The following is a 12,401-nucleotide window of genomic DNA, read 5'->3' on the forward strand; positions in this document are numbered from 1 at the left end:
TCATGTTATTGGGTCTTGTGTTCTTTTTTTGGCGCATATGTTCCCTAAGGAGACGTTGGTCTTGATAAATTTGGTAGTGGTTTTTTGTCCTATTTCTACGCCAGGGGGTTACTGGAGTCATTTTCCGCTGAAACATGCGCCTAAATGAAAATTTGCGCCAAATCGCAAGTCATGAACTTAGTTCAGTTTTGTGAAAACTAGTCTAAGCATATGATGAATTTGGTGCAAGCAGGGTCTATTTTAAAGTGACTTTGCACTGTCTTATATTCATTTGGCACAAAGGAAAGTTGCAAAACAGCATTTGTACCACAACTGCGCCAAAACAATGCCAAACATAGACAAAAACCCTATCTGGGGTGTGAGACAAGTTGAAGTGTAAATCTAAAAAAAAGTGCAAAAAAAAGCACAACTAGCAAGCCATGCAAAGATTTGCTACTTTTTAAAACCTGAAATAAGATAAATCACCTCCTTTAACTAAAGGACTATCCTTCCAAATATGTTTATTTCTTAAGTCAGATGAAGTGTTAAGAGTTTCAGGATTTTTCTGAATTTAAAGGTTGAAGTATATGAAAATATCATAGAATTCCCAGTTAGTGAGTTTGAATGTTCTTTCCCTAAGAAAGTTATTAAATAATGAAACGCACATTGTGGCACAACCATGCCTGGATGTTCTTAATTCCTCTTGAATACCAACAGGGGAAACAAATTCCATGAAAAAGGTCCTAATGTCATGGATGGAGTCAGGATCTGCATGCGGGTAATGTTTGGGACCACCCACTTGGGAATGATTCATAGCTTAACAGTTCATTACAACTGTAGTATTCCTAAATTTGGTCTTTGTCAGTTTATTTTTTTTTTTTAAGAATGACATAAAGATCTGAACATAGTTATTAACAATAATAAAAAGTAAATGAAGTTATATCTAGTCTAGCTAGTGAAACCTGAGGAAGGTAGAAACAGTATATGCACATAGTATCAAACTAAAATAGTTCATAGCAATGAGAATAACTCCATATATGAACATCAGCCAACCTTATACAGGATAGAACATTTTTATAATATATGATGGAACTGGAAATCTGTCACGGAATACAATCAGCCAAATTTAAATTGCAGGTAATTGGTGCTAAGGAGCTTTACTAGATACAAGCATATGACGCTATGTTAAAAAAAAGAAGCATAAAAGCGTCAAAGAAAAACTGTCTAATACTCACCTTACCAATCCTTTACTGCTTCTATATTGTTGCTTCCCAGGTTGTCACCAGGTGGACTCCAGTGACAACTTCCTTGACAGTGTAATGTTCCCTCTGAAGATAGTCATTGTTTGTTGCTGTAAACATTTTTACATTTTTTATTAAATGTATTTTAAGAAGCATCAAACCATTTAACCATTTCCCCCTCTCTGTCTTTTCACATTTAATTAAAGAGCCAGGAACATAAAAGAACATGCATAAGCAGTGGAAGATTTAACCAGAGATCATGATCCCCTGCTGAATCCTAAGGCAATAGTTAACGCCTTACAGGCTGCGGGGAGCGAGGGCCAGGCAGGGACCCTACCATATATACTATAGTCTCCTACTATAAGCTCAGTCAGGTCAGACCTGGTCTGATATCCAACCTGGTGGAGATGGCATCTGAATCTACTAAGAGGCGGAAACCTCTTGTTAGATCAGGAACACCGGGTGGAATTTTAAGACTGACATTTAAAGCCAGTCTTAATAAATTTCCCTCACTGGGTATTGACAGATCTATTGCAGTCTAATCTATAATTGTGGCATGATATTCAGTCCCCACAGTGAAAGTCATAAAAATACTCCAAAATTGCTGCTTTTTTTACCAGAAAATTATGATAATAATAACTACAAATAGTTCCACAAATACAAAGCCTAAACACATCTAAGTTTGCAAAAAAAATCAATGTGGTGAAAACTTAGCTTATTGTAAAGTGTTTTCAGTGCTCAAAATTCAAAGAATTGTTAAAAAAATTATACTAGGTTGAGGTCTCTAAAATGGTACTGAATAAAGGTCTATTGAATAAGGTTATCATCTTATTAATAGGACAGAGTAAATAAAATAGCTTTTTTTCCAATGCCCCCTTTAAAGAAAAAGTTTAACAACAAATCCTAAATAGTCCAAATATTCCAAAAAGTGGGTGAGAAATTCAGCTCCGCCTGCAAAGAACAAGCCAACTCACAATGGAACATTTAATACGTTATGGTGGACATTTAGGCCTGAAACAGTTTTGTCAATAAGGAGTTAGTTGCTGTAAGTGCATGGTGGCTCAGTGGTTAGCATTGCAGTATTGCAGCGCCGGGGACCTGAGTTCAAGTCTCAGGGTCAACATCTGCATAGAGTTTGTGTCCTCCCACACTCCAAAACATACTGGTAGGTTGAGTAGATTGTGAGCCCCATTGGGGACAGGGACCTATTTGGCAATCTCTGTGCAGCGCTGCGTATTCTGTGTGCTATATAAATAAAGAGTTATTATTGTGTTAGTGTTAGAATTTCTCTTCTACATTTGTGATTGGATTGATGAGAAGTTTTTGGTCTGTTCTATGTTTCATAAAAGTTATAACTGCAGGAAAATGGTAAATTGATAGGTTTCAGTATATAACTGGCATATGACTGACATATGACTTAGCCCTGTGACAAGTTATCATGATACCTATGCCTATAAACAACGCTTTTCCTGAATTACATGTAGCTGGAATACCACTGTGCCTGCTCATTTTTTTCGAAGCCAGTGTTTGCAGTTTTCTTAATGTCGACATAAAACTAATGGGAAGCAGATGTCTGCACAGCTCTACCTAGTAGTTAAAAGCTCTGGAGGTTACATTCCTTCTTGATTATGCAAGGAAATAAGAAAGTGGATAAGGAAATGAGAGGCCAAGCTATTCCTCCATGTAAATGTGGTTATCCAGACAGGAATATGGATATCTCGATGGAAAGGCTTTTACAATAAATCCTCCAGAGCTCTTGTATCACATTTATTTTACGTCTCGATAAATCCCAAACAATTCCATTTGTTTCAAAAACAGCTAATCTCCTATTACATTAAGTTCTTCACATTCTGCCATTCTCAATTATCTTTGAGCTGTTCGTAATATAATAAGTGTAAGGTTTCAGGAGGTGAACTGAAGGGACATGCGATTATGTAAATGGGGAAGAGGAAATGAACATAAGTATTACAGTTCCTCCACATTTGGAGCAGTGAGACACCCGAGATATCTCCTGGCGTGGAAACTCTCCAGACAACCGCTTGAAAGATCTGATCCCTATAACAGCTGAGATGAATTGGGAAAACAAACAGCATCCAATGTTAAGGATTGTTTTTTTGCCAATAAAGTGGTTTTTCAACTTAGCACGGAACCTCAAGGGGTGACTAGATTTCGTTTTTACTTGACTTGCCAGAAAAGTGTCAGAGTGTCTGGGTTACTATGGCTGATTAAGTTACTAAAGTATTACATTGACAGCAAAAACAGCTACGCTTTGTATGTACACAGGCAAAAAATGTAGCAATCTACAAAGAAATATACAGTGTATACTTGTTATAACAAATGTACATGCAATATAATAGCAGTGTTGGTGCCGTATTCTTCCTTTCATGATTCAGAGGAAATGGATGGATATAATTAAGTTGTTCTAGCAGAATTACTACATTCCACGTTTGCAATTTTGTCTTCCAGAAAAAGCAGTTCCCGAAGAATAAACAGGATGCTTTCTGGTGAATCTGCACACACCCCTGTGTTCAACCGATCCATCTCTGAAACTTCCATGGACAACTCATCAATGGAAGACTTCTGGTGTGAACTCAAGAACATCAAAGAGAACAGCCAGAATGGCTCAGATGAAAGTCTGCTGGTGGATGTGAAGCCTGTGGATGGTAAATGTGGACCGTAACTGCTTTATTTGTAAAAGAAAATTCCACATACATGACAAGTATTAAACATTGCAACAAATCAAGAATGTTCTATAGACAATCATTTATTTAGACTGTGACAACCATCTCTTTATTAATGTAACAAGACCAGACAAACTATGTACAAAAGAATTTTCCCCCAGGGGATCAATTAAATACTATTGTATTGTAAGATGTTGGATACTTTCCCTGGTACTTTGCTTTTTTACACTTTTGCCTGTTGAATTATTCCTCAGAGTCCACCACTACAGAAAGAATAGGTCATACAATACAATATTCTGATTTATATAAATTTTATTTTGTAGGTAGTCAAACATATTACACGTGTAGTCTACATGTCCCAATGAACTCTTTCGATTTCTACCTGACTGGACAATTTTATTTGTAGGACAAATGATGTTAGGTAAAGGAAGGGTTGGGCTTGCTGAAGTACAGTGCTCAGTCATTTTTTCCCTCATTCAATGTACATGTAATCTTGACGTAGCATAGCAAACATGGGTATTAGGAGTGCATTAGCAATACTTATCAGCTATTGAAATTGTTTGGTCCCCTGAAGAATGAGGCAGCTGTAGGTTTGTCTCCATTGAGAAGCAATGATGACAATGCATTGTTTATTGTTAATGTCTAACTTACATACTGTACATGATGAATTAAGAATACAAGAGGACCTTTTATCACTTACAACTTTTTGAATAGTACCAGCCCAGGACCACCCATCTGACAGTCTGTCAATGCATAACATGTATAGTGCTAAAACTATGCTATTTAGGCTCTCTAATGTCAGATGGTTGCTCCAGTGCTGGAGCAGAAAGCCTGACTCTGCCCATATGACAGTAGAGATCTGAATATATTGACGATTATTACTCAGACACAGTAGTGAATTAAAAAAATGGAGAGAAAATGTCAACTACACCTTGCTAAAGGTGGTGAAAGTTCCTCTTTTAAAAGGGGTGGTCACGGCTATTCAAGTTTGCCCCTATTCACAGAAAGTGACAATCGGATCTGTGTTCTCTAGATCATTGGTTATTCCATCAATGACCCTCACCAGTCACCTTGTTATCCACTATCCTTTGAATGGGGAATAACTTGAAAAGTGGGGACAACCTGTTTAAGACAAAAACTCCACATATACATCATAAGAACTAGGGCAACATTTAGCCTCCAAGAAATATACAGCAATCTTTATAAACTTAAATAATTGTAGTTCTTTAAATTCTAATATTTACATCAAACCTAAATCTTCTTTATTTCTGTCTTGTTTGTTCAGAGGGTGAGCTGGAGGCAGAGTGGCTACAAGAGGCCGGCCTGTCCAACCTAATCTCCGGTACTCAGGAACATGATGGTCAGGCTTTGTTGTCCACATTAACGCGAACCCAAGCAGCTGCTGTCCAAAAAAGATACAATACCTACACTCATACTATGAGGAAAAAGAACAAACATTCAGTGAGGGACGTAAGAGATATCTTTGGAATTAAAGAATCTACAGTAAGTGTGATAAGATATTATATCGTAAAATATTCATTGTCATCAGTCTTTTTGATAAGAGCTGGAAGAGGCAACTTAAAGTTAACCATCTGCCTTTTTGGCAATTTATTAATTTCACTTTTTCCTTGTGATAAATGTTTTGTTTCAGATCTCTTTTCAAGACATTTGTTACAAATGTCTCACAAATGTCGCACAAATGTCTCAAGTCACTTCTTTCCATTTTCTATGCTTTCCTTAAGTATGGTTCCATCTGGAGTTTTTTGCGCCAAAAAATTTAGCAAATTTTCGACAATTTGAAATAATAAATGTCATTTGCGACATAAAGCACATCTGAAATAGAAGATTAATGTGACTTACTGTGGAAAAACAAATGTCTGGTGGACATTTATGCTGTATCCAAAGTTCACTCTTCAATATCTCCATAGTTGGAGGCCTACGATCACCCATCTTGACTCCCTCCATTAATTTCTATGGAAGTTCCTGTGGATATGTTATTAATATCCTACATGAGAATACCTCCTGTGTACAGAGCTTCTGTAAATGGCTTCTATTGTGGCTGAAATAATGTATGTCCAAATGTCCTCTTTTGACTTCCCAATGTGCCAGCCGTGGCCAGAAGTGAATAAAAGGGAGTTTCTCCCACATGACTTAGTGACACCACTTTTTACAGCTGCATGTTACATGTCACCTCCATTGACATATCTGAAAGACAGCTGAACATAAAGGAAATTCTGCTTAAATTATTTCCTTTTGATTCAACAGAATTACTTTGTGATACATGGCAAATATGCTATTTTTTACCATTTTGTCTAAAAATATGCACATGTACTACAATTACAATACTATATGTCCTTTTAAATATACTGTACATTGGACTTATGTTTACATTTCTATAACACTTCATGACACTTCATGACACTTTATATTCTGTCACAGCAAAAGCCATTGTCACACCCCTAAATGTAGGGTCAAATATTTGAAATTTTTCTCTTAACTATGACTGACCTGCAAAGTATGCAAATAGATAAAGAGGGGTATTGTGTAGCATTCACTTTTCAACTATGACACAGTTTTCTCTACAACAGTTTAAGTAGAAAAGAGAAAATTAACAGTGTAATAAATTTGCATCCAGTTGAACAAATGTTCTGGTGACTATTCTGGCCAATTTTCAATTTTGATGATGTTGATGATACCTTTATTGGCTTACTAAAAAAGGTGACAACAATTTCAAGCTTTTGAGACTTCTCAGGCCTCTTCATCTGAATGGAACACATATTTATACACAAATGGACACATTTGTGGACACATAGTTCATGAGACAAGTGATGAGGCACAGGACAATCAATGGATGAAGAACAGTAAACACTAATGGCCATAGATGTTCATTGATTTTGTGACATTTGAGTCTTGTTTTATGCTAAAGATGAAAACAGATTTTGACTCTTTTCTGTGCATTCTGCATTACTTGACCATTAGTCATCTATGACCTGTGTCTTTCTGTTTAATGGCGGAAGTGTGAATCCTAGCCCTTAGTCACATTTATCTGCAATACTGTGTCAGTACTCATCCCTGCCTCTAACCAACAGCAATAATAATGTTCCTTGTGTTATTTTGTCCGTTAGTCTAAAATTGCTGCCTAGTGTGGACGATGCTACTTTAAACAAAAAAAGTCACAAATTTTGGTGCGAAAAAGTGACAAAGTTGCCTGTCCTGCTTCTTCCTGCCAAGTTAACTACTTTAGACCAGGCAAGCTTCTGTACACTTTTTAAAAGTTGCAGATGGCCAATATCACTAACTAACTAAATAGCTGGATTCATTAGATAAATAAAGCGGATCCATCCAAAAGGTTTGCACCACAAGCTGTGGTGCATACACTCACCGGCCACTTTATTAGGTACACCTGTCCAACTGCTCGTTTACACTTAATTTCTAATCAGCCAATCACATGGCGGCAACTCAGTGCATTTAGGCATGTAGACATGGTCAAGACAATCTCCTGCAGTTCAAACCGAGCATCAGTATGGGGAAGAATGGTCCGAAAAAGAAAAAACATCCAGTGAGCGGCAGTTCTGTGGGCAGAAATGCCTTGTTGATGCCAGAGGTCAGAGGAGAATGGGCAGACTGGTTCGAGCTGATAGAAAGGCAACAGTGACTCAAATCGCCAGCCGTTACAACCAAGGTAGGCAGAAGAGCATCTCTGAACGCACAGTACGTCGAACTTTGAGGCAGATGGGCTACAGCAGAAGACCACACCGGGTGCCACTCCTTTCAGCTAAGAATAGGAAACTGAGGCTACAATTTGCAAAAGCTCGAAATTGGACAGTAGAAGATTGGAAAAACGTTGCCTGGTCTGATGAGTCTCAATTTCTGCTGCGACATTCGGATGGTAGGGTCAGAATTTGGCGTCAACAACATGAAAACATGGATCCATCCTGCCTTGTATCAACGGTTCAGGCTGGTGGTGGTGGTGTCATGGTGTGGGGAATATTTTCTTGGCACTCTTTGGGCCCCTTAGTACCAATTGAGCATCATGAGTTCACTGTACTCAAGTGGCCTCCACAGTCACCAGATCTCAATCCAATAGAGCATCTTTGGGATGTGGTGGAACGGGAGATTCGCATCATGGATGTGCAGCCGACAAATCTGCGGCAACTGTGTGATGCCATCATGTCAATATGGACCAAAATCTCTGAGGAATGCTTCCAGCACCTTGTTGAATCTATTCCATGAAGAATTGAGGCAGTTCTGAAGGCAAAAGGGGGTCCAACCCGTTACTAGCATGGTGTACCTAATAAAGTGGCAGGTGAGTGTTTATGGAAAAGTCACTGAAAAATGCACAAAAAGCAAACTGCTCAAAATGTTAAACTTTTTTGCACTAACATGAAATAAAAATAAAGATAAATCTCCCCCCCAGGTTTTATAAGCTCTTAAAGGAAACCTACCATTTAGAATGGTAGGGGTAAGCTGTAAGTACCGAGCACCAGCTCAGGGTGAGCTGGTGCCGGTACTTACTTTCGCTAGTGTTATAAACCGCGGTATCGCGGTTTTAACACTTTTTAAACTTTAGAGCAGAAGAGGCTTCGGCACTGTGTGCTCACGATCGTGCGCGCACCTACATAGGAAATAGCGGTGATGTTGCGCGTGCAAGGTCGCACGCAGCGCTGAAGCCCCTTCTGCTCTAAAGTTTAAAAAGTGTTAAAACCGCGATACCGTGGTTTATAACACTAACGAAAGTAAGTACCGGCACCAGCTCACCCTGAGCTGGTGCTCGGTACTTACAGCTTACCCCTTCCATTTTAAATGGCAGGTTTCCTTTAAGTAGTCTTTTTGCACATCAGATTTATTAAACTGGCTTGATACACGTTCCACATGAGGTGTTAATGTCTTCAGTGAATTTATAGGTTAAAAAGTCACACAAAAGTAGAAAATTTGGCACAAATGGGCAGATGCAACAATTGTGAGACATTTGAAGACAGAAAATGTACATAACTGCAATGATACATCCCTACCAGGCAGGACAAACACTGGGGGAGATTTATCTTTTCTTTATCTAGTTTTCTTGTCAGTCAAGCTCCTTTTTTGTTTTGTTTATTAGTCTAATTTGTCTTAGGAAGATCTTTGGAAATAAAGATCTAAATTGGACCTGTGGATTGCTAAATTGGACCTGTGCTTGTAATAATATTGCTGCCTGGTGTGGACAATGATATGATACTATGATACTTTAAAAAAAAAGAAAAATGTGCAGATTTTTTGTGTATAAAAGCTGCAAAGTCGGTTGTCCTGCCAAGTTTTCCAATGAATATGCAACTAAACAGCTGGATTGATAACATATATGCAGCAAATTCTGCTTTGACTCATTGAACATAACAGTGAAATTAAAGGGAACCCGTCACCACTATTTTCACAAATACAGGTAGTGACAGGTTCCTATAGATCTCTAGTAACTGACACCCTGCTTGTAGCTAAAAATTATTCTCCTGAGATCCCCATATATTGAACTTTATAGTTTTATCTGGTAACTAAGCATGGCTACAGCGAGTCCAGGTGGGCGTGGCCTCCTCAGGCTGAATCCAGCAGCTCCTCCCCATCCCTATCTCTGTATGCTGCTATAATGTCATGTGACCAGGGTGACATCATCGCAGGTCCTATAGCTTTTGTAGCATTAGGAACTGTACACTAAGCATATATGTCATGAAATCACAGCATATTTTATCACATGAAATCACAGCAGGCTGCATGGAGAGGAGTAGAAGTCCATGGAGGCTGCTGTGATTGTTTTATGCGGTCAGATATGTACATGGGGTATAGTTTTCATATTAAGTAGCTTAAGGACCTTTGATGAGGTCACCCTGGTCACATGACATTAGGCCACGCCCCTTGTACTCGCTCCAAAGCTGCATACATACCAGGCAAGATTATAACTCTAAATTTATGGGGATCTGAGGGAAACCTCTTTTAGCTACAAGCAGGGTGTCAGATAGTTACTAGAGCTCTATAGGAACCTGCCACTACCTGTATTTGTGAAAATAGTGGTGACGGGTTCCCTTTAAGAAAAAAAATTCCAACAGCTTATAAGAGACTTTTTTGTGTGAAGAAAAAAAAGATTTCTCTCCCCCATTGCACAAATTATCATCCGTGAAATGCAATCAATGATTCCATGTATACTGTATTCAAGGAAAACTATGCAGTTCCATGTTATAGAGCAGGAGGAGCCCAGTTGTCAGTCCTAGGAAGTGATGAACAGGTATCTCTGCAGCCACCCTGATGCAGGGAAACATGGACCGTCTACTAGAAGTTTAAATTAATAAATGAAAAGTTATATTAGAATTTTTTTCACAAAACTACACACAATCAGCTCCTTATGCTCTGTAACATGCTGATTGCATATTGCACAACAAGTTTTGTTTGAGGTAAATGGAACCACATAAAACCATGTGCTGTTTCAGTTTTTTAATAAGTTGTCAGTGTGAACATAACATTATCAAAATGACTTTACTGTAGGACACAGAGTTAAGTAAATCTCCTTAATGTAATCTTATAACCTTGACTTATGAGTTCACATTACTTATTTCCTGCCATCTGCTTCAGAATGCAAAACGTATTACTGCTACTATATGAAATGCAGTACCAGTACCAGTCCTGTACTGTAATATATTACTGAGTATTCCCTCTGAATACTGTATTATCATTAACTTTGTCGCTAAAACTCAGGAATTCCGTAACATATTTGTGAATGCTACAGGAAGACTTGATGAAGCAGAGGAAGTTCAAAGTGTGACACTTAAGAGTGAAATGTGGACAAACATACAGAAAAGGAAATTCTCTATTAAAATATGACCATAACATGTATAATATTCTATATACACAGCTGAAAGGATGTAGTCAACACCCTACAAGTGTAAAGCTTGAAGCAGCGTAATTTTGGGTAGAACTCTACATCATTAGTGCATTCTAATTGGAAAAAACTGCATTTTCTGAAAAGAATCTGAGGCTGTGTTCACACAATGGGGCGCGTTCTCTGCGGTGGATTCAGGTCTTCCGGCGATTCACTAAGGTAGTTCCTCCGCCGTCCACCAGATGTCACTGCTGCGCTGAAGTCCGCCGAGGCCCGCTGGAATGCCCTGAAATTCACCCGCCTATTCCTGGTGAAGGTAAGTGCAAATTTCGCGACACATTTTTTTTTTTTAAATGCGGCGTTTTTTCCGAATCCGTCGGGTTTTCGTTTGGCCACGCCCCCGATTTCCGTCGTGTGCATGCCGGCGCCGATGCGCCACAATCCGATCGCGTGCGCCAAAATCCCAGGGCAATACAGGGAATATTCGGGTAACACGTCGGGAAAACGCAAATCGGGCCCTTAGTAAATGACCCCCAATGGCCTACATTTATCAAAAACAGAGTAGAGTGTGCAGAGTGCATTAGATTTGTGAAATGTGGTGCCCGCTCTTGATGCATCTGACGCCCCTGCACTGCTCCGACAGAGTGCAACAACTCTCCCTAAACCCTTAGCGTGTGACACAGTTCTGGTAGACACGCCATGATAAATGTGTTGCACCGTCCGATGGTGCAGAAGTTTGTGTCATGTTGGGAATAATATACAGTGTTGCGTTGGGTATAGACACAAATGTAATATGGGCACTTTATAAATACATGGGCAAGCAGTTTCCTCTGTAAAGTTGGACAAAAAACTGGTGCAGGGGCTTTAATAAATGTGGGCCAGTGAGGGGCATTTATCATCGCAGGGTAGTTTTTTTGTGGTTAGATTGTGGTGCAAGGGATTAATAAATTGTTGCACAACAGAAAAGGCTCTGAAATGATTTCACATTCATGAAGCGGAAATAGAACTAGATAGTCTTACTTTTTTGGGGTCTTAGTGTGTGACAAATTGCACATTGCACCAAAAAACTGTTAAATAAACTAAAAGTGCATGTAAAAGTGTTTAGAATCACAAGTTGTGATCAAATTGACCGACCAAAAAAATGGTGAGAGTGTCTGAAAAGGAGCAAAATTGTGGTGCCGACACTTCATAAAAATGGTGAACCAGGCACAGCAAGGAAAACAAGAAAGGACAAGAAACGTATGGAAAGTAATTAGTAAATGCCCCCCCCCAATTAGTTTGTATTGCATTGTAAGGCAAAAAGGAATTGAAAATTCATATGGGTTTTCACCAAGACATGTATTTGGTAAGGTTTAACTTATTGACTTATTTGACTTACAAAACGCATGTGTTTTGGTGAAAATGTATATGGGCTTGTTGTGCATTTCAAAATTCAAGTCATGTGTTTTGAGTAAATACAGCCTATAGGTTGAACAAGCAGGAAAAGAAAATAGGGAACCTGTTAGCAGAACAAATAAACCACTACCAGTATGTTGTCAAGCAGTTTCCAACCTTCCTGATCATGTTTCTTTCATGGCCCAGGGTGGTGGCATCATCCAAAAAAGTAAGAAATAATACAGGTATGGTTGCATAACGTTGAGGATGCAAAGAGTATAGCACTGA

The 12,401-nt window shown here is 38.8% G+C and overlaps 1 protein-coding gene across 6 annotated transcripts in view; it reads left to right on the top strand.

Moving 5' to 3' along the window:
• The window catches only part of ARHGAP28 (Rho GTPase activating protein 28), a 179,535-nt gene that overhangs the window by 145,201 nt on the left and 21,933 nt on the right, over positions 1-12,401 (top strand). For all 6 annotated transcript variants that reach the window (XM_072152198.1, XM_072152197.1, XM_072152200.1 and 3 more), the window contains exons 2-3: positions 3,687-3,883; positions 5,187-5,404. In XM_072152198.1, coding sequence (XP_072008299.1) covers positions 3,715-3,883; positions 5,187-5,404 — 387 coding nt within the window. In that variant the 5' untranslated portion in view covers positions 3,687-3,714. The remainder of the gene's footprint in view (positions 1-3,686; positions 3,884-5,186; positions 5,405-12,401) is intronic.

The sequence above is a fragment of the Engystomops pustulosus genome, chromosome 5 (genome assembly GCF_040894005.1).
Source record: "Engystomops pustulosus chromosome 5, aEngPut4.maternal, whole genome shotgun sequence".
Lineage (NCBI taxonomy): Eukaryota > Metazoa > Chordata > Amphibia > Anura > Leptodactylidae > Engystomops > Engystomops pustulosus.